This window comes from Equus quagga, chromosome 4 (assembly GCF_021613505.1).
Source record: "Equus quagga isolate Etosha38 chromosome 4, UCLA_HA_Equagga_1.0, whole genome shotgun sequence".
NCBI classification, from domain to species: domain Eukaryota; kingdom Metazoa; phylum Chordata; class Mammalia; order Perissodactyla; family Equidae; genus Equus; species Equus quagga.
The window spans coordinates 27,395,950-27,422,172 of NC_060270.1; the positions used below are offsets into that span (position 1 = coordinate 27,395,950).

At 33.8% G+C, this 26,223-nt stretch overlaps 1 protein-coding gene across 7 annotated transcripts in view; it reads right to left on the minus strand.

Moving 5' to 3' along the window:
- DLG1 (discs large MAGUK scaffold protein 1) overlaps positions 1–26,223 on the minus strand; it is a 256,224-nt gene that overhangs the window by 8,782 nt on the left and 221,219 nt on the right. For 3 of the 7 annotated variants that reach the window (XM_046658374.1, XM_046658369.1, XM_046658370.1), the window contains 6 exons: positions 22,198–22,297; positions 15,797–15,838; positions 13,643–13,693; positions 12,648–12,749; positions 12,238–12,410; positions 5,629–5,738 (listed from right to left, as the gene is read on the minus strand). In XM_046658374.1, coding sequence (XP_046514330.1) covers positions 5,629–5,738; positions 12,238–12,410; positions 12,648–12,749; positions 13,643–13,693; positions 15,797–15,838; positions 22,198–22,297 — 578 coding nt within the window. Of the gene's footprint in view, positions 1–5,628; positions 5,739–12,237; positions 12,411–12,647; positions 12,750–13,642; positions 13,694–15,796; positions 15,839–21,267; positions 21,302–22,197; positions 22,298–26,223 lie in introns of all 7 variants that reach the window. The other 4 variants (XM_046658376.1, XM_046658372.1, XM_046658375.1 and 1 more) reach the window with 2 other exon arrangements.

Consider the following 26,223-nt stretch of genomic DNA (forward strand, 5'->3'; position numbering starts at 1 on the left):
TCTGATTTAAATTCATACCAGTTTAACTTCAATAACATGTAAGAACTCTGCTCCTTTAACATCTCCACCCCCACCCCTTTCAGTTACAGTCACAAATTTAGATTTTTATACATTGTTTGCCCCAAAACATGAACTAATAGTTCTTTTAAATGTCTTAGTCTCCTAACTTATGTAGAAAACAAGATTTGGAATTCAGAAACCAAAGGTGCAGTATACTATTTTACACTAATAATTGCTCTTTTTTCTTTAAATATATTAGTCTCACATCATGTAGAAAATGAGTTAGAATGAGTTGGAGCCAGTTACAAACCAGTTACAAACCATTGTTATAATACTAGCTATATAACTGACCATGTATTTGTCTTTATTTAGGTCTTTATTTCTCCATACAGCTTCAAATTACTATCTAGTGTCCTTTCATTTTACCTTGCAGGATTCCCCTTGAGAATTTCATGCTGGGCAGGTCTATGGTCACAAACTACCTCAGCTTTTGTTAATCTGGGAATGCCTTAATTTCTCCCTCATTTTTTTTCTTTTGTTTTGGTGAGGAAGACAGGCCCTGATCTACGCCAATCTTCCTTTATTTTGTATGTGAGATGCCACCACAGCATGGCTTGATGAGTGGTGTGTAGGTCCATGCCTGGGATCCAAACTCACAAACCCCAGGCTGCTGAAGCAGAGTGCACAAACTTAACCACTACACCACTGGGTCAGCCCACTCCCTTATTTTTAAAGGACAGTGTTTCCAGCTACAGGATTCTTGGTTGACAGGTTTTTTTCTTTTAGCACTTTGAATATATTGGCCACTGTCTTCTGGCCTCCAAAGTTTCTTATGAGAAATCTGCTTATAATCTTATTGAGGATCACTTGTATATGATGATTCACTTCTCTCTTGCTGCTTTCAAGATTCTTTCATTGTCTTTGTCTTTTGAAAGTTTGATTATAATGTGTCTCAGTATGGGTCTCTTTGAGTTCATCTTTCCTGGAGATTATTGAGCCTTTTGAATGTTTTATGCATATTTTTCATCAAATGTGGGAAGTTTTCAGCCATTATTTCTTCAAATATTCTCTCTGTCCATCCTCTCTCTCTTCTATTTCTGAGACTCCCAGATGCATATAATTATCCACCTGATGGTCTCTTAGGCTCTATTCACTTTTCTTCAATCTTTTTTCTTTCTGTTCATCAGCCTTGATAATTTCCACTATTCCATCAGGTTTGCTGATTCTCTCTTCTGCCTGCTCAAATTTGCCTTTGAATTCCTCTAGTGTATTTTTCATTTCAGTTATTGTACTTTTCAGCTCCAGAACTACTTCTTAGGTTTTCTATCTACTGATATTCCCAATTTGTTTACACATCATTTTCTTGACTTTCTTCACATCTCCCTTGAGTTCACTGAGAATCTTTAACACAGCTGTCTTAAAGTCTTTGTCTAGTATATCTGCCATTAGGTCTTTTTTAGGGATAGTTTCTGTTGATGCATTTTTTCCTTTGAATAGACCATACTTTGTTTCTTTGTATGCCTTGTGAATTTCTGTTGAAAACTGGACACTGGAATCCTATAATATGATAATGCTGGAGATAAAATTCTCCCTCTTCCTAGGGTTTGCTTTTTAAAAAAAATTGCTGTAGGATACTTCCATGTCAGGGATAAGCATGAGGTATATACATTTAAGGTCTTCTCAGGTCTTTTCTGAGCCTATGCCTTTCCCTGGGTATGTGTAGTGACTTTCTAAATTCCCCCATATATGTGAATGTGCAAGTCTGGCTCCAAAATGGGGAAAAAGGAAAAGTAAAGTGGGGGAAAAAAGGCACTAGTCCCTTAACTCCATGGAAGTCCCTTCAGCCCAAGGGGTAGGGGCTTGCAACAATGGCAGTGGGATTTGCAACAATGGCTCCCTACCTCTGTGTCTGCAGCTCTACAATCAGAAACATCAATCCGCTATCAGAGCACAGATCCCCAATATTTGGAGGACAGGGTCCTTATTGACCACTTTGGTTCCCACAAGCACAGATCCCCAATATTTGGAGGACAGGGTCCTTACTGCCCACTTTGATTTCCACAAGCTTTGTGCAAGCTGCTCAAGGAACGTGTGCATGGCTGCCTGCTATAGGTCTGAAGGTGGGGAGATGGGTAGCTGCTACCACGCTGAGAGCTGAAATTAACCAAAATTAACCATTCAAACCTTCCCCTAGAAGCTGCAAGCCTTTGATAGACTCCTGAATTCCAAAAAAGTTACATCAGATTCTGCAAGTCCAATTATCGTCTAGGTTGGGAGATGTATTCCTGGTGCTTCCTACTCCATCTTCTCTATAGCTACACCACTGATTAATTTTTAAATGTTAAAATAGCCTTCATTCCTTAAACAAACCCAACTTGGTTGTTATATTTTACTTTATTAAAAAAATTAATTGTTCGATTCAATTTGCTCATATTTTGGTAAGGATTTTTGCATCTATATTCATGTTAAGACTGGCTTGTCATTTTCATTTCTTGTGAAGTCTTTGTCAGGTTTTGGTACTAAATTAATGCCCACAAAATTAGCTGAAGAATTTGTATAAATCCTCTTGGCCTAGTGTTTTGTTTGTGGAAAGGCTTTTCATGGCAGAGTCCAAGTTCTTCAACAGGTACAGAACTAGATTTTTTATTTCTTTTTTTCCTTTTCTATTTCTTTTTTAAGATTTTTTTTGAAGTATAACTTTCAAACATAGAAGAGGAATATCATAAATGTACAACTTAATGAATTTTCACTTACTTACACTTACCTGTGTATCTAGTACCTAGATCAAGATACAGAACATTACAGCAGTGCCCTAGAATCTGGGTGTGCTCACTCTAGTCACCAACCAACTCTACTCTCAGAGAGTAACCTCTGACTTCTCTAAGCAGTGATTACATTTGGAATCATTTGAAATCAGAAAGTATATAAACAGAATCATGGAGTACATACATTTTTAGGTCTGGATTTTTTTTTTTATTCAAACTACGTTTGTGAGATTCTTCCACTACTTTTGTGCATGGTTGGAGATTGCTCATTCTCATTACTGCAGAATATTTCACTGTGTGAATATGTTGTAATTTATTTATGTATTCTCTGATGAGCGTTTGGATAGTTTCTGGTTATTCTGAATAGCACTTCTGTCAGCAATCTAGTGCAGTTTGGTAACATATGGAAGCATTTCTGTTGAGTGTATATCTAGGAATGAGACTTCTGAGTCCTGAGCTATGTGTACGTTTAGCTTTAGGAGATACTACAAACAGTTTACCAACGTGGATGTACCAATTTACACTCCTATCAGTGTTATATGAGTTTCAGTTGCTCCACATCCTTGTCAACATTTGATATTTTCTGTCTTTTTCATTTTAGCTATTGTGGTGTGTTGGTGGTAGCATATGACATTTTGGTTTTAACTTGCATTTTCATGATTAATTGAAGACCATCTCATATGTTTACTGACTATTTGAATATCATCTTTTGTGAAGCGTCCAAGCCCTTTGCTCATTTTTCTATTGGGTTGCCTGTGTTAACCTTTTTAATGTATACTGGATGTGGAGTAATATTCCCACTTTCATTCCTTATATTATTTATGCCTTCTTTATTTTCTTTTCTTGATCTTTCTTATTAACAGTTTATAGCATTTTCAAAGAAAACATTTTTGGCTTTGTTAATCCTCTCAACCATATACTTGTTTTCTATTTCTTCTTTGAATTTGACTGCTCTTTTTCTAATTTCTCAAAATCTTAGATTTTCAACATTTATTTCCTATTTGACTTCTAACATTCTTTCCTAATATTTAAGGCTGTGGGTTTTTCATCACTAAGGCTACTATATCCTCCAAATTTATTTATTTATTTATTTATTTACATGCGAGGGGATGGACGATAACTTCCAAATTTATTTACTTGACAATTTCATTACTATTTAGTTCAAAACATTTACTAATTTATGCTGTGATTTCTTCTTTGACCTATTCAGAAGAATAACACTTAATTCACAAATGTATGGGGATTTTCTAGTGATCTTTTTATTATTGATTTCTGTTTTAATTTCATCATAGTCAGAGAATATTTGTTTTCAATCATTTGAAACTTATGGCTTAGCATATGATTAGTTTTGGTAACTGTCCTATACGCACTTGAAATCAATGTGTCAAGTTTACGATGTTGAGCACAGTGTTCTACATATGTCTGTCAGGCAAAGTTTTTAATCTGTGTTGTTCCATAGCTTTACTGATTTTTTGTTTTCTTTTTCTATTACTTGCTGACTGATGTCTTAAGTTACAACTGTGGAATTATTTTTTTTTTTCCTGTATAGTTGTCAATTTATAAATAGAATTTATGTATTTTGAGATTGTGCTATTAAGTACAAACAAATGTATGAATATATCTTCCTGATGGAGCGAACCTTTTATTTTTATGGACTGTCCCTCTCCACTAATACTTCTTGCCTTAAAGTATACTTTGACAGTAATATAAACCAGCTTACTTTCAGTTAATGTTTGGACAGTCTGTCTTTTTTCTGTTGTCTTACTTTCAGCCTTTCTCTAGCCTACTATTTAAGGTATGTCTTATGAAAGCAACATATAACTGATGGGTTTCCTAACACACTACCCCCCAAACATGGCACCTTGGCATACTGAATATTTTAAGCTGAATGAATTTAAAAATGGCAGGTATAGGAAGGACTCTGCGACCTTCACCTGAAGCAGGTCATGAGATCCCCACATGAGAGGTCACTTCTCTACACCTGGAAGAAAGGAGACCCTTATCTCCGAAGATGTAGGGATGCCAGGAGGAATCTGAACAAAGAGGCCTTGTTAGTTTCCCCTAGTTTACTACTCTTGGCTCATATCCTTCAGTCCAATCACATTTTCCCATGACTTTCCACTCTTCAACAAACTCAGTATAAAATGCTCAGGTTTAACTGTTTCTTCGGGTCTTCATTTCCTTATGAAGGCTCCTGTGTTACATAAGACTTAAATTAAGTAAATTTGTATGCTTTTCTCTTGTTAACTTGTCTTTTGTTACAGAGGCCGAGCTGAGAACCTAGAAGAGCAGAAGGAAAAGATTTTTTTCCTCTTCTACAAGAGTAATATATAGTGGTTTATTTTTCCTTCATCCATCCTGACGATTTTGTCTTTTAATTGGACCATTTAGTCTAGCATTTAATTAATGAAAATTCTGGGTTCATTCATACCATCTTACTATCTGTATACTTTTTGCACCACCTATTCAATATTTCTATTTGCTCTTTCTTTTAGTTTTTATTTAAGTCCTATTTTTTGCCCTCTATTAGGTAAACAGTTATACATTATTTTATTCTCTGACTGGTTACCCAGAACTGCACTGTTCTATTTAGTAGGTACTTGCCACATGTGACTATTTAACCTTACAATTCAAATCCACAGTACCTCCTACTTCAGTATATTATTGTTGATGATGATGATGACAGCAGTTAATATCACAGAGTGCATATTTAATCCTCACAACAACTGAGGTGGGGATACCACTATAATCTCCATTTTACAGAGAAAGGAACTGAGATGCTGAAAGGGTAAGTAAATTACTCTAATAAGTGATAGAGACTGGATTTGTACTTAGAGGCTGTGCTTTAGGCATTTACACTTACATGATATTTTCCATGGATTTGGGTTTAATAAAAATGGAGATTGGGTAAAGTTGTGCAATCTGTAATCTCTTTATGGCATTTCCAGACACATCAAGGATACAGTGTTTGCCCTAAAATAGAGGGAATAAAGAAGAAAAACAAGTGAACCAAGTATTTTCAATTACATCAGAGGTACATTTCCTACAAGTACAAAATCTGGATTTTGATATGTTTGGATCCTGTTCACTTTAAGCAATACGTAATTTTTGTTAGCAAATTTCAGAGGGGAAAGGAAATGAAGACAATGCATAATGACTATGAATAATTAACTTTCCATTCTCAGACATTACATTTAAAAAGGAAGGAAAATACAGTTCCCTCACTCCTAGTTTCCACTGACCAATAACGTCTCCTAACGGCAACCAGTATGGGGTTCCTATCTTTTATTTTGCTGAAAAAGGGCATTAAAAAAAACAAACACCCCAAGCTACCATCTTACCATAACCATCAATTCATAAAAGAATATATGATCAACAAGAAGGCAAAGAGCCTAGAATAAAGGAGAATCTTTAAAATTGAATACATTTAAATTTGTAAAACCTCACTACCACTACTCTATCCTATTTCTTATTTTACTGGGGACTAGCAAAAACTCTTATCACAAACTGCCATTTGGATCCAGTTCTAGATCTGAGACACTTTTCTGACATGCTTAAATTCACTGACAAAGGCCATTTAGGTTTTTTAATAAAGACAAGCAATTCCATGTTAAATAAGGTTGTATTTATAATAAATTATGAAATCAAACAGATTTTATAAAAAACAGATTATATAAAGTTATAAAATCAAACATTTTATTACAACATTTTAAATTAGATATTCCCCTACAATGGATTTTGTAACCTAAGGACTTGAGCCCACTTCAGTGAATGATAACTTCAATTTAGTAGGAATATTTAAAATAAAAAATTTAATATTGTATAAATACTTCAAACATATAGAAAAGAAAATAGCAGACACACATATACCCACCATCTACTTTTATCAGATATTAACATTTTACCTGATTGCTCAGAAATTAAAATTTACACTGAAACATTAATATTCTATCATGTTTGCTTTATTTTATCGCTCTCTCTATATGTTCATAATAGCTTGAGAGAAAATCGCTGGCATAACACTTTTTCACCCCCATTTCCTAAAAACAATGACATCTCCTACATAACCACAGTATAATTTCAGGTGGCCATCTAATATCCTTTACTGCAAAAGAAAAGAAAATTTCTTGGTCCCGGATCCAATCCGGGATGAGACATCCCATTTAGTTGTCTCTTTAGTCTCTGAATCTGGCACGGTTCTCTAGTCTTTGTCTTTGAGGATCTTGATATTTTTGAAGAGCACAGAACATGTTTTCCATAGAGTATGCCTCAACCTGGGTTTGCCTGATGTTTCCCATCAGACGCAGGCTACACATTTTTGGCAGGAATACCACAGCAGTGATGTTGTATCCTTTTCAGTCCATCATATCAGGAGGCATATGATTCCTATCTGTCCCATTATTAATGATGTTAATTTTTTTTTTTTAAGATTTGCCCTGAGCTAACATCTGTTGCCAATCTGCTTCTTGAAAATTTTCTCCTCCAAGCCCCAGCATGGTTGTAGATCCCAGTTCTAAGTCCTTCCAGTCCTTCTGTGGGAGCTGCTGCCACGGCACGACAACTGCCAGATGGGTGGTTTGGTTCCACAACCTGGAAACAAACCAGGCCGCCAAAGTGGAAGAGCGCGCAACTTTAACCACTAGACCGTCGGGCTGGCTCACTAGTGATGTTAATTTGGATCACTTGTTTAAGGTTTTGTATACCAGGTCTCTCCACTGTAAGATTACTATTTTTCCCTTTGTAACTGGTAAGTATCTTGGGGGAGGGTATATTGAGACTATGTAAATATCCTGTTTCTCATCAGATATTAATTAATTCACTCAATTTTAGTATACACTGATGACTCTTGCCTGAAATAATTATTACCATGGTGGTTGTCAAAAGAGATCTCCTAATTTCATCATTCTTTCTGTCTTTATTAGTAGACACTCTAGTGTAAGGCAAGGCTTTCCTTCTACCCATATATTTAAGTATCCATATATTTATTTATACCACTACCGACTCTGGGATTATTTTATTCTGTTATAATCAGTTATCGTTATTTATTTTAATATTCAAATTATCTCAGACTTGGACACCAAGGGGCCCTAAAGGTTGGCTTCTGTGTCTTTTTGCCATATCGCCATCATTCTTTAAGCACGTCCTTATCTTTCTGGCAGGGCAAAATGTTCTAGACTCATCTTGTACTTTCCCAGTCCCAGCCCTGAACCAGCCATTTCACCAAGGAGTTCTGGATCTTTTTAATGGAGAACGGTATTTAGAAGCCAAGATCTAGGCATTAGATATTCTCATTGTTCATTGAGGAATCATCCTTTTTAGGCCTTCTTTGTGGACACAGCAGGAAAATATAGACATGTATATATACACACATCTCATTTCTACATCTATCTATATTAAGATGCATGGGTTTATATTTATATCTGTCATTCCAATCCAATTCTTACAGAGTTTATTCTACTCTCTCCCCTTTCTATATTTCTAAAATCCCTTCTCTGACAGTAAGAAACCTGGCTCCCATTATTGTCAATATATTAATTTATTTGCCCAACTCTAGACTACACATTAAGGTGGTTTCAGAATTGTTAGCCCACACCACACTGAAAAACAAACCTCCTAATTAGAGTTTAATATTTGTTTGTAGCTCTTTTTGTCTTTAGCCTGTGTTCAAGGACTACTGAGATTAAGACTTCTTCCCTCCTTTCCCCTCTTCAATACAGTGATTTATTGGAAATATAGATTAATTTAGTTTCGGTTTGTATACTCATTTTGCTTTTCCTTCATCTTCCCTTGTTGATTTTATTTTTTTGAATACATAAAATGCTAACATAGTTCCAAAAGTCAAAATTATACAAAAAGGTATATGTGGAGAAACGCCTCCCTCCGTTCCTTTGACCTCATTCCCAATCTCCCCTCCGTTCCCCTCTCTTCTGCTGTAGGTAACCCAGCTCATTAGCTGCTGATTTCTTTTTTTTTAAAAGACTGGCACCTGAGCTAACATCTGTTGCCAATCTTTTTTTTTTTTCCTTCTTCTCCTTCTCCCCAAAGCCCCCCAGTGCATAGCTGTATATTCTAATTGTAGGTCCTCTGGTTGTGGCACGTGGGACACCGCCTCAGCATGGGCTGATAAGTGGTGCCATGTCCGTGCCCAGGATCCGAAGCAGGGAAACCCTGGGCTGCTGAAGCGGAGAGTGTGAACTTAACCACTTGGCCATGGGGCCGGCCCCTGATTCATCATGTTTGTATCTTACTTTTGTGTGAATTGTGTATTCATATCTTCTATTTTTCTACTAGACTTTTTGGCCCTATTTCCTTAATTTTTAAGATTTCTTCGTGTATTGGGAATATTGGCCCTTCGCTTGCAAATTTTTTCTCTGTCAGTTGTTTTTTGACCTTGGTAAATAGCGTTTTCCAATAGTTTCGAAAAAGTTTTTTGGCCAAGCAAGTCTTTTTGCTTTTATGTGGTAAAACTTACCAGTCTTCTATTGCACCTGAATTTTGATTCATGGTTGAAAAATCTTCCCTATGCCAGGTAATATTTTCTTCCACCAATTTTTGTGTATGGTGTGAAGTATGGTTCTAATTTATCTTTTTTCCAGTTGTCCCAGCACTATTTATGAAAAGTCCCAGTGATTTGAGATTACACCTTTATCAGATATTATATTTTCATATGTATTTGGGTCTTTCCTGGATTCTCTTTTCTATTTTACTGGTCTGTTTGTGTACTCTAGTGCCAGTACCGACTGTTTCAGTTAAGAAGACTTTATAGTATGCTTGAGTATCTGGTAGGGCCAGAATCCCTTGTAGCTTTTCTTTCTGTGTTGTCCTTGCTTCTCGTATGACCTTCAATTTGCTTGTCTAGCCGTTAAAAAGCTGGTGGTATTTTTGGGATTGTGTTCATATATAAATTAGCTTAGAGAGAACTAACAGCTTTACAATGTTGAGTTGTCACTGAGAACAAGGGATTATTTCCAGTTGTTCAAGTCTAATATTCTGTCTTTCAGCAGTGTTTTACAGATTTCCTGACATAAGTGTGCATATTTCTTATTAAGTTCACTAAGTATTTTATATTCTATTTCTTACAAATAGAGTTTTATCTATCATTATCTTCTAACTGGTTACTGTTCATGTAAATGAAAGCCTTTTTTGAATGCTATTCATTCAAATGAAAGCTATTAATTTCTGCATATTAATTTTATATACTGCTACCTTACTCTAGTTTTCTATTTTATGCCTTTCATTTTTCTAAGTCTTTAATTTTATAATGAATTTATAATTTATTTTACAAAGTAAATTTTACAATAGATTTTGTATAGTTTCCCAGGTATACTATATTATCTGAAAACAGTTAGTTTTACTTCTCCAATTCTTACACCTCTAATTGATTTCTCTTGTCTAATAACACTAATTGCACTAATAATGCAAACATTAATTTGCATTAATACCTTGAGAACCATGTTAGACAGTAGTGGAGGTAACAGATATTCTTGTCTTGTTCCTCATCATGATGTATTTGCCTTGTGTTTCTCCCATTGATTTTTTTTTTTAATAAAGATTGGCACCTGAGCTAACAACTGTTGCCAATCTTTTTTTCTTTCTGCTTTTTCTCCCCAAATCCCCTTCAAGTACATAGTTGTATATTTTAGTTGTGGGTCCTTCTAGTTGTGCTATGTAGGACACCACCTTAACGTGGCCTAATGAGTGATGCCACGTCCGTGCCCAGGATCCGAACCGGTGAAACCCTAGGTCACCAAAGCGGAGCACGTAAACTTAACCACTCTGCCACGGGGCTGGCCCCTCCCATTAAGGATTTAAAACTAAGAATACCTATTCATTCATTCATCCATCCACTCATCCCAATCTCTCTCTTCTTTTCTTTTTTAAAAATAACACCAATCTCTATATTTTTGAATATTTATAAATATTTATGTGAATATTTATAAATATTTTACATTTATATATATTATAAACCTTTTATGTTTATATTATTTTTCCACCCCAGGAAAGGTATTGAATTCTACCAAAAGCATTTTCAGCATCTCTGGATATGATTTTTCTCTTTAGATGTGTTAATGTGGTAGATTACATTAATGGCTTTCCTAACATCGAGTTGACGTTAAGTTTCTTTAATCCCATTTGGTCATGGTGTATCATTTTTACAATGTGGTACTGGATTCTGTTTACTAAAATATTTAACACTTTTGCAGTAATATTTGTAAGTGATATTGGTCTATGATTTTTCCTGTCTTCATCAAGTTTAGATATCAACATTGCACTTGCTTCATAGAAAGGATGCTCTTGAACAGTTTATGGAGCTGAGGACAATTTAATCTCTAAAGATTTGGTAAAATTCCCCTGTGAAGCCATCTGGGCCTGGTACTTTTTGTGGGGTAGTTCCTTGATAACTTGCTCTATTTCTCCTAAAGAAATGTTCCCATTTCTAACAGGTCAGTTTTGGTAAATTATATTTTTCTAGGAAGTTAACCGTCTTTGTGAGTGAATCTCTACTTAGATACAAAGAAGTAAAATTTCTGAGTCACAGGGTATGTGCATTTATTAGGCATTGCCAAACTGTTCTCAAAAGATGTTCTATAAAAAAGAATCTATATCCCCACTAACAATATCTAAGATTTTCTATTTTCCCAAATTCTTGCCATCATTGGATATTTCCATTTTTTCAATTTTTAAAACTAATCACAATGAACCAAACCTCTTATAGAAAAAGTAGCATTTACAGATGGAAAACTGAGATGCTGAATTACTGCTTCATGTTTAATGGCATTTCACGACTGAGTCCTAAACTACTAGTTTTGATGATATATGATAATTTGGTGGTGTTTATTTTGTAGGCCCAAAAGTGACTTGAGCACAGCAGCACATCTGGGGTACGTTGTTTTGGCTTCACCATAAAACTGCTCTAATTCAGTGTCAATATATCCTTAGACTACTGTGAAGGATGCTTTCAGAAACTCTGTTGCTGTTACAGTGTTGTTGAGTATTTTTTACAGTGTCTTTTATTAAATAGCTATTCAGGAAAAATTTCTGTCTAGTCTCAGTACAAGAAGCAATTATACTTACTCTTGAATATCTGGTTCATTTTTATTAATGGACAATGCTGTTGTTAGCTCCTTAATTATGCTAGATGTTGGAAAGCTAGGGCTAAACACCAGGTCTACCTCTAGCAAATGTATAGGACTTTAAAATAATAAATAAATAATAAATCTCTTAGAGAGATTTGTATTCTTATTTTCTTTGTCAATCTTCTTTATCTACTTTATCTTGTATATATATTTCTAAGCCATTCAAAACTAAATATTTAGTTGAATGAATTCATAATGTTTAAGTAATTATGCTGCAACATCTATCCTATATTGTGTCAAAAATATTTATTCAAAGTTTCTATCCCAACATTCTTTCATACTTTCAAGGGCATATCTGATTAGAAACTATACTCTAGGATCACTTTCATGCTTACCTTTTCTGCTACTTCTCGCACAGACTGAACACTTGTCCCATACAGATGGTTGTTATACTGGCCAGCTTCAATGAATTTATGTTCCTGGATATCTTTTTCCATCTGCTCTCTTGAAGTCACAAAATGATAGTCTCTTCCATCTACCTCATAATCTCGTTTTGGTCTAGTTGTATCTTTAATAGAACAGAACGTAAATATTAACATAACAAATCCATTTTCTACTTAAATAATTGTTTTGTAAAATTCAACACAACAGAGATTAATTTAAATTTGAAAGGGGACGATAATGCCAACTGGAAGAATACTGATAAAGTAACAGTATAAACCATTAAAAAATGGTAATGTTTACTTTTACCATACACAGTGACAAAATGTTAGAATAATTAAGAATTTTTCTGTGGGTTACTCACGAGGAACACATGATCCAAATTTGTCGGGAAATTCTGAGATCAAGTCATCATTTATCCTGTCTTTCATAGGTCCCAATATGATCACTGGTCGAGTATAATTAACTAAAAAGATAAACTGCATGTTAAATGGAAAAATACTCAACAAACATTAATTATTTTATTTCACTGGAGCACACAGTTTCCTGAATTGTTATGAAGAATTTCTTTTTTTTCTTTCTTCACCAATGATGCCTTACTTGCTAGTTTATAAACCTTTAATAAGATCTTAAACTTAAGTAATCTTTTGTTGGAAGTCATACACTTCATAATTCAACTATGTTAAATTCAGCATTTTAGCAGATGTTTCTACATGTTGCTAACATCATTGCACTGCAAATGAAAAAACACAGTACAGTGTTTACTGGTCATTTTTGCAGTGGAAATTATAGGGAAGCAGATCAAAGAAAGGCAAAAAAGAAACGGGGTATAAGAAGTGACATAATCACAGCAGTAATCTAGAAAGATGCTCTAACAGAAGTGTCTGCAGTGAACTGTAAGGGATCATGCCGGAAGCAGAGACTGGCAGTGAGACTCAGAATTAACATTGTGGTAGGAGGGATGAAAAGGAGGTTATAAATAAGAAAGACATGATAGAAGAATAAATAAGGCCTAGAAACTGACTGGATAAGGAAGATGAGGAACGATTAACATCAAAGATGCTTCCAAGATTTTGAACAAGGGTCATTGGAAGGAGAGTGATGGTATGAACACTGTAAAGAAGCTGCTTAGGGAAAAAAATCACTGATATAAAATGACTAGATTCTAATATACTGTACGCGAAACCATGTTTCATAAAATACATATAGTAAATTCTACATATATACATATAGTAAAAAATAAAAATATAGTAAAATTCTAATATAACACTTCTTTTTGAGGTATGAGTTAGTCCTATTTTCCAAAATAAGATGTATATTTTTCTAGAAGATTGTAAAATATCAACAAGTTTCACAAACCTTCTTGTTGATTCACTGGTTCATAAGATAAGACATACTCTTCTTGACCACCTGTTAGAAAGTTAAGACACAGATGAGAAAATCTATAAAGATAACTAATGCTAATTTAATTCTTTATACATAACATATAAATTACTAAGACTTTCCTGAGAAAATAGCAAAGATGTAGAAAAAGGTACTTCATAAATTATTTATGGCAAGATTTAGTAAAAAAAAAAAAAAAGGTGGCAAATTATAAAGTCATAAAGATAAGTTCAATAAATGTAAAAACAAAATATATGTGCTATTTAATAAATATTTTTCTCTTATTCTGTGTTTTACAGATTATCAGTAGGTCTAATTAAAATCTTCCTTTGTGATTTTTTATTTAGAATTAAGAACTACTGAATCTAAAGATTAATACTTTATTGAGCAGTTCTACATATATGCAGATTAATTTACCACCATTAAGAATATGCTGCTTTTTTGGTCCCATGAGGTATAATATTTAACAGAGTATACATATATATATTTATTTCTATTTCACTCATTAAAAAATTCACTGATTATTCTAATAATTCATTTATTCAATTTTAAAAAAGTAACATTTGAAGTGAGCCAAAAAAAGCTTTAGAGAAAACTAAATCCTTCCCTTCCAATAAAATGAGTCACAGAGATAGTAAAGGAGATAAAATATATTTTGTTTTGATCTTGAAAGCTCTTTAGAAGTTCAATTAAATCCTCTAAGATTAAATTAAAGGTGTAGAGCTTAAGAATATCCTAAATAAAAAGTCTACAAATTATACCTTGACTCAATGAAAAGAACTAAAAAAGAGTTAATTTTAGGAGTTCGTACACACACACACTTGTGTACACACACACACACACGCAGAAATGTGTAGACAATAAACTAGGAAGAAAGATTTTCTCCTTGATTATTGAGATTCTATAACAATCTTTTCACTAAATTCGTCATTGGTTTATATGACATGTATGTAGCTGTAGATCTTTGAAATTCATGTATTAGCAAAAATATTTATTTCCTGCTTTAAAAGTGTATTTTATTGTTTTCAAGTTTGTCATAATGTATAAAATATATATTTATAAGCTGCTTTTTAAAGTTCTGTATGTAAAACAAGGTTTACATATTAGCAAAAACATGCATTTTGAATACGCCAGACTTAATAATCCATGCAAATGGTGAGACAGACAGTATATACTTTCATTGCCTCTTTTTAGTCTAGAAAGCTACTCAACTACTCTATGGTGAGTTCTGATTATAAGTTAATAAAATGCTAGAATACAAGAAATTACATTTTCACACCAAAGAAAGAAAATCTAACTATTATGCAGAAAAAATAATCAAATGAATGAGGGTTAAAAGTATATATTGTCAACATGAAAAATATTAGAGACTGATAGTAAGAGGATGGACCTTTTGAGCAGCCATTCTCATCTGTAATCAAGATTACTTTCATATTAGACAGCAGTAAAAAAAAAAAAAAGTTAGAAAAGCAATTTTAATTTTTAAGGTGCTACAACTGATAATATTCACATACTCTCCCCTCCTCCCATGCCCAATCTGTTTAAAAACTTCACATGCTTGTACAGTTCACTTAATAATATACCAAGAATGTAAGACAAGAGACCAAAAAAGAAATCAGTATTATTATTTGAGCAACTGTTGAAAATTTTTCCTTCATCATTTCTTACGTTCACCAAAAGTTGGTGACAAACAATAACTTGACCCAGACCAGTACTGGTGACAAAGAATAAAAAAAGAAATAAAGCGAATTATAATTTAGCATTACTGAAAAATATTTTAATGCTCATGTTAAACACAGAATTACTAAAGAAAATGCCAAAATACAAGTTTACCCCTCCTTAACTAGATATCTACTTCTTACAAAAGATACAGACACACACACATATACTGTATACACAAATAGCACTGCTCGTAAAAAAGATTTTAGTACTTTATTAAAATTTTGGAAATTAACTTGTGCACATATAGTCTAATTTTATTTAAGTACCGAATTTTACTTGGCTCTCCTGATTTTAAAACATTCAGCATATAATTTTCAGTTTTTAGAAAACACCACTAAGAGAAAAAACCCCCGAAGAATTCATACATTACTTGAGATTACAAAAGAACAAGTAACTTAAGACACTTACGGTAACTACTTTCACTGTCGCTGGCATTAGACGTTACATGCTCTGAAATTGCAGGACAGTGGAAAAAAATAAAACACGTCGTCATGAGTTTAAAAAAAGCAAATTATCAAAATAAGCACTAGGTGACAATACAAAATGCTGAGATATAAACCACACAAACCTGGAGAATTTTTAAAAAGTATTTTTGATTTTCTTTGAAGAGTTTAATTTTTTGAAATAAACAAACATGAATTAACAAGGAAAAACACCCTGCAATTAAGGACAATACTTCATTTTTGTACAACATGGTTTATGAACAAAACCTAGATTAGAAATAGCAAGTAGAATATGACAAAGAGGGCAAAGTGATTCTAATTAGTCCAAGTGTACATAAAACTCAAAAAGAGAAAATGTAGTTGGCACCATTTAATTTAGTTTATGAAGCAGTAATGACTAATAAAGGAGACAAGTTATTTGAGCAAACGGATACTCATTTTAATGAAGGGATGTCTTTTTAAAAAATAAAGGATCTTGCTTTTAGTTCAGCTTCTTTCTTGTTCCTGAAATGAAAATCCATGATCAGAAAATTCTGAGATCATACAGATAAAGCATTTTAGATGTCATAGATTCAGATGCTTCAAAAAAAAGTCTAATGGAAGGGAACTCTAGAAGGTGGGAGTGTATTTTAAAATAGACTAATATTTCTGAGAAACCGTGCTTTGATAAGACTGACAATGGCTGCTTTGCAAACCAAAAAAGATAAAGCAAATACACCCAGTCATAAATCGCCTGGCCCTCCTCGAAAGTGACCCCATTTCATAACTTGATTGTTCAGTAAACACCAGGCACTCTTCTCACGTAAATATAAGCACAGGCATTCTCTCAATAAATGTCTCCTTTGAATAAAAAAAAAGTAATTTTATTTATAAAAACTAAAAAACAAAATTTCCCTGGGAGAGAGGGAAATCTAAACTTATGTCAGTCAAAGAAAATACTTTTTTTAAAGGATAAGGGAAAAGTTTGAGAAGTGTCTGCTGGACTATATTATATAGCCGAGAGAGCCTCTGAAATCCTACTGAAAAGCTCAGAGAACGGTAGAACGTAACATTTCATATAAAGATAACGGTTGTTGAGTTGTTGTCATAGTGATAAATAAGGGTCTTAGTCTAACCTGCAAAGATGAGATATAAGTATCTTAATCACGATTATGCAAATTTTAAATAAAGCAGGGATATTAAAAATTATAAGATTGAATAATATATGACAAGCACATGTAAAATGGTGGTTTTTAAAAGTTTATATTTAAAAATTTCTTCCCATGTTACCAAATGAACTTCAAAACCATCATTTTAAACTGTTGTATAATATTCTATTGGACTGATAGATCACGATTTACCTTACTACCTATTATTTAAAACATTTTAGTTCAATTTGCTTTCAATTGTTTTTCACAAACACCAACAAACTATTATGAATGCCTTCATTTATATAGCTTTTTACCTTTTGTCCTATTTCCTTAAAATTCATTCCCAGAGCAGGAATGCTACATTAAAAAAAAGTTTTTAAATAAATATTAGGATTAGTATTACAGTCACCAACCTCTAAAAGATAATCTAAAAGAAAGAAACATTAGTTACTGCAATGGAGTGAGCGAGGGGGAGAGTAAGTGGCAGTACAAAGGAAACAAAATTTACCGTGAGGTGACAATTGCAGAAGGGGGGTAAATGAGTACTTGTGAGGTTTATTTTACTATTCTTCTACTGTTGAATATGTCTGACACATTATATAATAACAAGTTAAAGTTATTACAATCTCTTTTCTGAAGATTTCTCCTACCCATCTTGAGTTCCCTAAGATTACCAACAACTATTAAGCAATCAAATTCTTCAAGTTCTTTCAGAATCCTTTTCTATCACAATAAAATCTAGCCACTTGAAGTATGGCCCTTGGAATAGCCATCGTCAATGCTTGGGAGCTTATTAGAAAGGTAAAATGCTTTTTTCCTGATGATTAAAAATAATCTTTTTTTAAGGCACTTCATCAAAGAAGATATTCAAATATCCAATAAACACAAAAAAAGGTGTTCAAGTTTATTACTTATCAGGGAAATGCAAATTAAAACCACAATGGACAACTCTACCATCCATCAGAATGGCTAAAATGAAAAAAAACAAACACAAAACAGATACGCTAAGCATAGAGAAGAATATGTAGCAACTGTAACTCATATACTACTGGGAGTGGGTAGGGATGGGTAAATTGGTAGAACCACTTTGGAAAACTACATGGAAGTACCTACTAAAGCTGAACACATGTCTGTATCCATGACCCAGCAATTCCTTTCCTATTTCCCCCAAAAGAAAGGCCTATCTATGTTCACCAAAAAACATACACAAGAATGTTTAAGGCAACACTATTCAAACTAGCCCTAAATATGTTTATTTCCAAATCTGAGACAATATATGTACAGTTTCCTATTTTACTTTTTTCACTTATATTGTGCATGATCGTTTTTCCATCCCCATCACAGCATGGCTTGACAAGTGATGTGTAGGTCCAGACCCGGGATCCAAACCAGTGAACCCTGGGCCGCGGAAGTGGAAGGCATGAACTTAACTGCTGCACCATGGGCCAGCCCCAGTCTCATCTTTCTAATCAAACATTTCTTCCTGGGAAGGTATCATATCTTTTCTCTTCGTTTTCCCTAAATTCTACACACCGTCAATCTCAAGCAATACTACTGTTCTTACACTTATTCTTGATATAAATGAAAATAAGTCTGGTTTTGGCATTTAAGAGCTCTGCACAGCTTGCTTAAATAAGCCTTTAAGATGAGAAGAAAGAAAAGAGATATGTAATGGGAAACCTATGTGCCTAACTGAGGAAGTTTTTGAGGTGTTCTACAAAATGGAAAGCTATAAAAATTGAGCTGCGCACAAAAGACAGGTACAAACCTTGTCTGAAACTCTGTGTCATGATTTCACTTCTGAATACCTTATATAGCTCCTTCTGAACTATATTTCCTTTTAGTCTCTGTTGAAGGAATCTTACCCAGATTTTTTTCCTGAGCTTTTTCAAAATTGCCTTCTATAGCATACAAGCTGCACAGGTTTCCATTTCTAGCTTTTCACAAGCTACGATGATTAGTTGCATTTTCCAGATTTCAATTTTACTCTAATTAGTTCTATTAGTCAAAATCAGGTCTGGAAAGGCAATTTTTCTCATTTGTAATATTTCCTTTACTGTCACTAATGCGTCCTTTACTCTCAACAGGGCAAATCAATAATTTATTTGATTCTCTTCTTTGTAGAATCATTGAATTCATGTCTATGAAAAGTATTCTAGGATATCACTTTTGTTTCTCTCTCTGCTTTTCAATTAAAAACTTTATTTTCTCATGGGTTGTGTGAAATTACATGCAGATGTACATCTTTCTTGATATTCAGTGTTATTCCACATCTCTTCAACAGGTTTGGTTCTCTGGAATGATTTACCCTTCTGTTCCCAGTCCCTTCATGATTCCTATTCCAAAAAGCCTTGATGGATACCAATATGAGGTCACATTTATTTTCTTATATTAAAATCTCACAGGATTTTGCTTAGTTTATTCTTTGTATTCTGAACTTTAGAATCTATAACTGATGCCAAAAATAATGTCCCTGACACACCCCTCTTTCCAGCATTTTCTATTGTATAATAAGGGGCACCTGGTCACCTGCCAGTCATCTGTTTTATACGATAACCTCCATATCCAGTTTTAGAATTTTCATTATATTTTTCTGTCTTCCTCAACATTAAAAAAAAATCTTCTTGATTTGATCATCAAGTTATCAGGTGAATAAATTCTTTCAGTTCCTGTGAGATGAACCACAGAAACCTATCATTCAAGGGATCTTCAGTCACTATCTAGAAAATTAAAACCTTTTCTAAATGCCGTTGTCTGGTAATCAGCCACCATTTTTCATTTGTTTCTCTTCCCAAGTCTCAAACCTCAATTAAAATGAGAGATGAAAACATGATGTGGTTAAGGTGTAATTACCATCCATCATAACACTATCAATATGGGAATTAAATTCTTCATTTAGTTACTTTTTCAATGAGTTTTCCACAGATCTCTGATGACTCAACAGATAATAAAAACCTGTGGGTCCATCTGCTGATCCATACCACCTCTAAAATATGTTATCATTCTCAGAATAAATTCTATAGCATTAAGAATCTGTGGAAATATTTTCCAGTTTTGAAGATTTTTACTGATACTTTTTCCCAAAGGCAAGAGATTTAAAAAGGGTGCCATTAGTGATAGTAAATTTGTGGCTCTTGCCAAATCCTAAAAAGGTAGATGCAAAAATAAAGTGTGTCTAATAGAAATAATTACATATAAAGCAGCATACTTCCTCTTCAATCTAATACAAACCTTAATCATTATGGTTGATAAAAAGGTAAATATCTATAGTTCAGATTAAAATTTCAGTATAAAATTAGCATAAATCAGGAAAAAATCTTCTTTGAAATTTAATCTTTATTAATATAGATCTTAGAAAGTTACAAGCATTGGTTATATCCTTAATGAATTATAAAGAAATGTTTTCAAAATGTTTAGTAATCCAAATGGAAAGAACTATCTAGAAAAAAACTTCAGCCTAAAAGATCACTTCTGAGTCACTGTCACCTAAAATAGTAATATTTGGTAAAATCTCACATTTAATCAATTTGAAAACATCAAAATTTAAAATGTTTGATAAAATGACTTCTTGTTTCATTCATCCATTCCAACATTTATTGAGTTACTCCTATATATTAGACTCTATAGCAAGCTTTATCTGATTAAACACTAGCTAGAAAATTAAACAAGAACAATACAACAACTGAAAACAGAGACAACACCCTGGTGAAAGGAAAAAAAAGGATAAAACAAAGGATAATCTTGTAATTCTTTTCATAACTTTCAACCTCTTTAAAAAGAGATATCCAATTTTTCCCCTACATAGTCTGCTACTTGAACTTGAGGTCCATAATTCTCTAATATTTAAGATCCATTGTGTTTTACAGTTTCAAATTATACCATGTTTCTAACAGAATCAATTTTAACTTGTTTTAACAAAAAAAGGGGGGACATAAAACTGCAAGGAAGATTTTCTACATTCTAATAATGAGAGCAGGTAGTCTAAAATTTTTTTTAAAAAAATCTTTATATTTAAAATATCCCTAGCAAAAGTAATTGCCCTAAAAATTACAAAAAGGAAAATGTAATTATGAGCAGAGAGGTTTTCAAATGACATGTGAAAAATGGAGCATAAGAAAAACAAAAGGTGTGTATTATAGAAATAAAAATCCCAAGCATATTATTAACATAAAAAGTCTAAAAGCAGTCTAAATCATATACCTCCTCATGCCAGAAGGGCACTACCATGAATCTCAAAAGGTATCTGAAAAAGGTAGGTCTGTAGATGGAGGTTAAAAAATAACTTGGGAGTATTTTGATAACTTACTCAGGCCTTTTGATCCCATGTCGTCAGGGATCTCCTGTAGAGAGTAGTTCCCAGAGAGCAAGCAATAAAAAGATAATCAAAGAAAATAGTTGTCAGTAATGCATAAAATTGGTGCTACAATAAGAGACAGTTCCAAGACCATTACAGGTGTACATATCTTAGAGCATTTTTGTAGATTTCTGAAAGTTTGAGGTAAGCTAGCTGCTAAATGTAACCTAAAAAAGAATGAAAGTTCTATCTTAGAGGCTGATTAGGGTAAAGCAGCAAAATTTGAGACTATTTCTTGCTATTTTAAAAGTAAAATTCAGATTGTCTACATACAGCCATGTACCGCATGACGACGCTTTGGTCAATGACAAACTGCACATACAACGGTGGTCCCATAAGATTAGTACCTGTAGCCCAGGTGTGTATAGACTATACTATCTAGGTTTGTGTAAGTACACTCTATGATGTTCTCACAAAGAAATCAGCTAAAGATGCATTTCTCAAAATGTATCCCCATCATTAACTGATGCATGGCTGTAATGAAGAAATAGGATAAAATGAAATTATTCCAGAAGATCTACTATCAAAGACTGGCAATGCTATTCCTAGAAATCAATAAGCAGCTTCTCAGGTATCCATGTTTTTCCTTTAAAATAATCTTTGAGAGTATGCTAAGTGTTTCTTATAAGAACCCTTACATCAAATAATACTATTTTAATATACAGCTTAAAAATACTGCTTACTTTAAGTTAGGAATTCCTAAGGTACCAGAAAAAGTTAAGATTGGTATACAAATTAACTTATGCCTATTAAATTGCCCCTGATTAAGACAATTCGTAACCTGTTGCAGCTCTTGAAACTGTCTCCATGGTAACAACCAACTGCAGGGCAGTAGGTCCCTCTATGTCTGTTTTCAGTTGACCACTGGATCCACATACTTACGGTCAGCATCACTTGTTTCCTGCTCACTCTGGTCCTTGTTCTTGTAGAAGGGGAATTTTCGGGAAAAGAGGTTCTTTTTACGCTTGTCATTGAATGACTGCTGAAGAAGAGAAGGAGGGGCAAAACAAAGGGATGTCTACTGTCTGTGTGTACAAAGGCCCAGCCTAGTAGCTCTGTGGAAGCTGACTCTTGTGACCACACTGTGCAGTTTGTATAGGAATTTCACTTGAAACAAATATAAAGTGAATTTCTAATTTTAACATTTTATAACGGAAAATACTGAAAAATTTAGAGTATAATTCAGTAATATCTAAAAATAAAGAATAAGTGCTACTTGATAAAAAGAGGGAAGAGTAAGTTAGATTAGCTACTACTACAGTATAAACCAAGCTAACATCTACTGATACCAATCCCCATCTTTCTAGATTTCCAGGTACTAGGTGCTGTATAGCAAAAGTTATTTTAAATGTTACTCTTAGCCGTTCAAATATTTTATTTATTTATTTTTTTGAGGAAGATTAGCCCTGAGCTAACATCTGCTGCCAATCCTCTTCTTTTTGCTGAGGAAGACTGGCCCTGAGCTAACATCCATGCCCATCTTTCTCTCCTTTGTATGTGGGACGCCTACCACAGCATGGCTTGCCAAGCAGTGCCATATCCGCACCTGGGATCTGAACTAGCGAATCCTGGCCGCTGAAGCGGAACGTGTGCACTTAACTACTGTGCTGGCCCCTGTTCAAACATTTTTTACGCATTAGATAATAATCTTTATTTTCCTTTGGTTTGAGCACATTTTTCTCCTTTTTCTTTCTTTGTGTACGGCTCCAAAGAACTAACAAAAAAGCCACTATTAAAGAAAACCAGGGGCCAGCCCGGTGGTGCAGCAGTTAAGTTTGCACGTTCTGCTTCGGTGGCCCGGGGTTTGCCGGTTTGCATCCTGGGTGTGGACATGGCACCGCTTGGCAAGCCATGCTGTGCAGGCGTCCCACATATAAAGGAGAGGAAGAGGGGCACAAATGTTAGCTCAGGGCCAGTCTTCCTCAGCAAAAAGAGGATGATCAGCTGCAGATGTTAGCTCAGGGCTAATCTTCTTCAAAAAAAAAAAAAGAAAAAGAAAAAGAGAAAGAAAACCAAAACAATTGAGAAAGTTGCCAGTGCTGAATATTTAAAAACAAACAAAAATCTCATTTTTTTTTTTGGAAGAGAAAAAAAGACAACTAAATGCTTATGGCATGAATCAGAAAATGGGACAAAACTAAGACAGGTCCATCAAAAACACACACAGTCCAGCAAAAGATTTATCAATGCTATCTAACCAAGGAAGAAGAGTCAGAAATCTCCCGACCAACTTGAATGCAATTACAGTTGATTTGTTTGTCTTTAAGCTTTACCATACTTATCTACTTAAAAAAGTATATATAAATAAAATAGAACCAGATTCAATCCATTGGCACCATGTCCTGAATAGGGAATAAAAAGTTTGGTGGCCAGGAGCAAGTCCTGTGGCACAGTGGGTAAGTCTGTCACCTTCTGCTTCAGAAGCCTGGGTTTGTGGGTTTGGATCCTGGGTGCAGACCTACACCACTCACCAGCCATGCTGTGGCAGCAACCTTCATATAAAGTGGAGGAAGACTGGCACAGATGTTAGTTCAGGCCAGTCTTCCTCAAGCGACAAAAGAGGAGGACTGGCAACAGATGTTTGCTCAGAGCTAACCTTCCTCAGAAAAAAAAAAGTTTGGTGCCCATAAAAGCCAAAAAGGGCAATTCATATTCTAATAGTTTATACATAATTGCTATGAGGGAGATGCAGAGCTGACTTGATGTCTTTATTGCACACATGTTGGAAATAAGTTTTTCCCCTTTGTGAATGTCCTATTTGCGCATTCATAGATTTAAAAGCAGGTAGCACAAAGAAAGATGAGGCCACTAAAGAGGAACGGTTTCTTTTATAATTTCTGTCACAGGCATCCATGTCTTGAAGAAAACGGCTTTACCTACTAGTGACACTGTAATTTATTATTATTATTACTGTTATTATTATTTTGAAGCAGCAACAATATAAGATAAAAATAATTTTGTTGTGATTTTTCTTGAGTTTATCCATGTCATAGACGCTTCTGATGCGGATAAACATCATTTTGCAGTATATCGACACTAGGCGGTATGTTTTTGGCATGCCTATATTTAAGTGTGTGATGCCAGGTGATTAAGGTGCTGAAGTAGATTAAAGTGACTTTTAGCTCAAATTCTATTACTTGAAAGGATTTATTTTGGTAAGAATCCTTATAAAAACAAGATTAAATTTTAATTTTTACCTTTTCATATCAACAATTCAGGATTAATAAATTCATAGTTACTAGTCAGACAGATTTTCTTGATTCCAAGCTTAAAATCTGAAGGATCTGATGACTCTAAGCAGAAGTCAAAAATCAAGTTGATGAGAAAAAAATATTGTGGCAAAATGTGGGTTTATAACTGTTTTGTAAACTGTCAAGCAGCATTATTTGAATAAAAATATTTGCTTGAATTCAAATTTTAGAAAAAAGAAAGAGAAGAAAAGTTTCAACAGAGAAAAATTTATGGTAATCTAATTTAGGGAAGGACTAAATCTTTTTGTTTGTGACAATCACTGGTTTTGAATTTAGTAATAATTTTTATGATATCTGATAAAACTAATGTTTTTAATAAAAGACTGTTTACCCCTCTTACTGCATATTTAGTGGTCAGAGTCAGTTTCACAGCAAACAACCAAAAGAAACATGAAGTTTAAAATGTTTTTATTTTTGATATCTTTGCACTTAGCCGAAATGAGATATCATAAAGATATCATAATAGAAGACAGAAAGAAATGCCTGTTAGTGAAGAAATGTATTAAGTGTATTACATTTAACATCCTCCAGGTGAAGAATTTATTAAAAGCAGAAATAGCACAAGCAAACAAGACTAAAATGCGTAAGGAAAACACAAACTGAAGAAACATATTACCCTCCAGTTTCTCTAAATTTTCCATAGTAAATACACTGTTTAATTACTTAGTTATTAATGCTATAGTGCAAGAGAGATAGACTGTAATAAATATAAGAAATGAGAAAGTACCACAAATTCATGATAATATATAAACTATCTAAATATATAATTTCCATATGTAGTATCTGAAAACAGCTAAATGAATGTTAAAAATGTTAATGAGAAACTGAAATGTTACAAGTCTGTAGTGGGAATAAAGTCCATAAACCACCATGCAAGGAAAGGAAAAGAAAAACTTAGAATGGGAAATGGTATCACAGAAAGAAATGCAGTTCTGTATCAATGGCAAGCGTATTTTTACCCCACTCAGTATCATGCAAACTTTTGGTGCTGTGTTAGAACACAGTGACCGTGTAAAGTTGGTTACAGTCAACAAACAAGACTAAGATTTAAATATGTCGTTAATTCAGTTAACTTCTTACAGTATGAAAGAAAAGTCACAACATGCAGCCTGTTTTTCAATATACTGACAGTGCATTTTTACTAAATTATTTTTAAAGACATATATAAAACAAGCACAAAAAGCATTGTATATATTTCAAATCTTGAGCGTTTACTTGGGATATTTTTCCTGCGAAAAATTTACATTTTAAATATCACTTCAGATCACACTATATAATTTTGCATTTTTTGAAAACTACAAGTTAATTTTAATGGAATTTATCATTTCCAGAATAACTGAATACATTATGCAGTTCACTCAGATTTAATCTCTTCGATCAAGGATATTTCTTATCTTCTACATTTTAAAGCCTTAGGTTTGAGTGCTTAGTGACATCAGAGCTGTGTCAGAGGGCTGGGTAATTATTTGCTGAGTTAATGTTCCACATTCATTTGATATATGATCAAAAGATGTATAGAACTTTTGCTTTAGATTAAAAAAACTCTAAAACAAAACATTGATACGAATAGTATTTCAAAACAACACGTGTTCAGCTCTTTCTTCATGCTTACTGCTAGAATATTCCATTGCAGGTTAATTCCACACATAGTACAGGA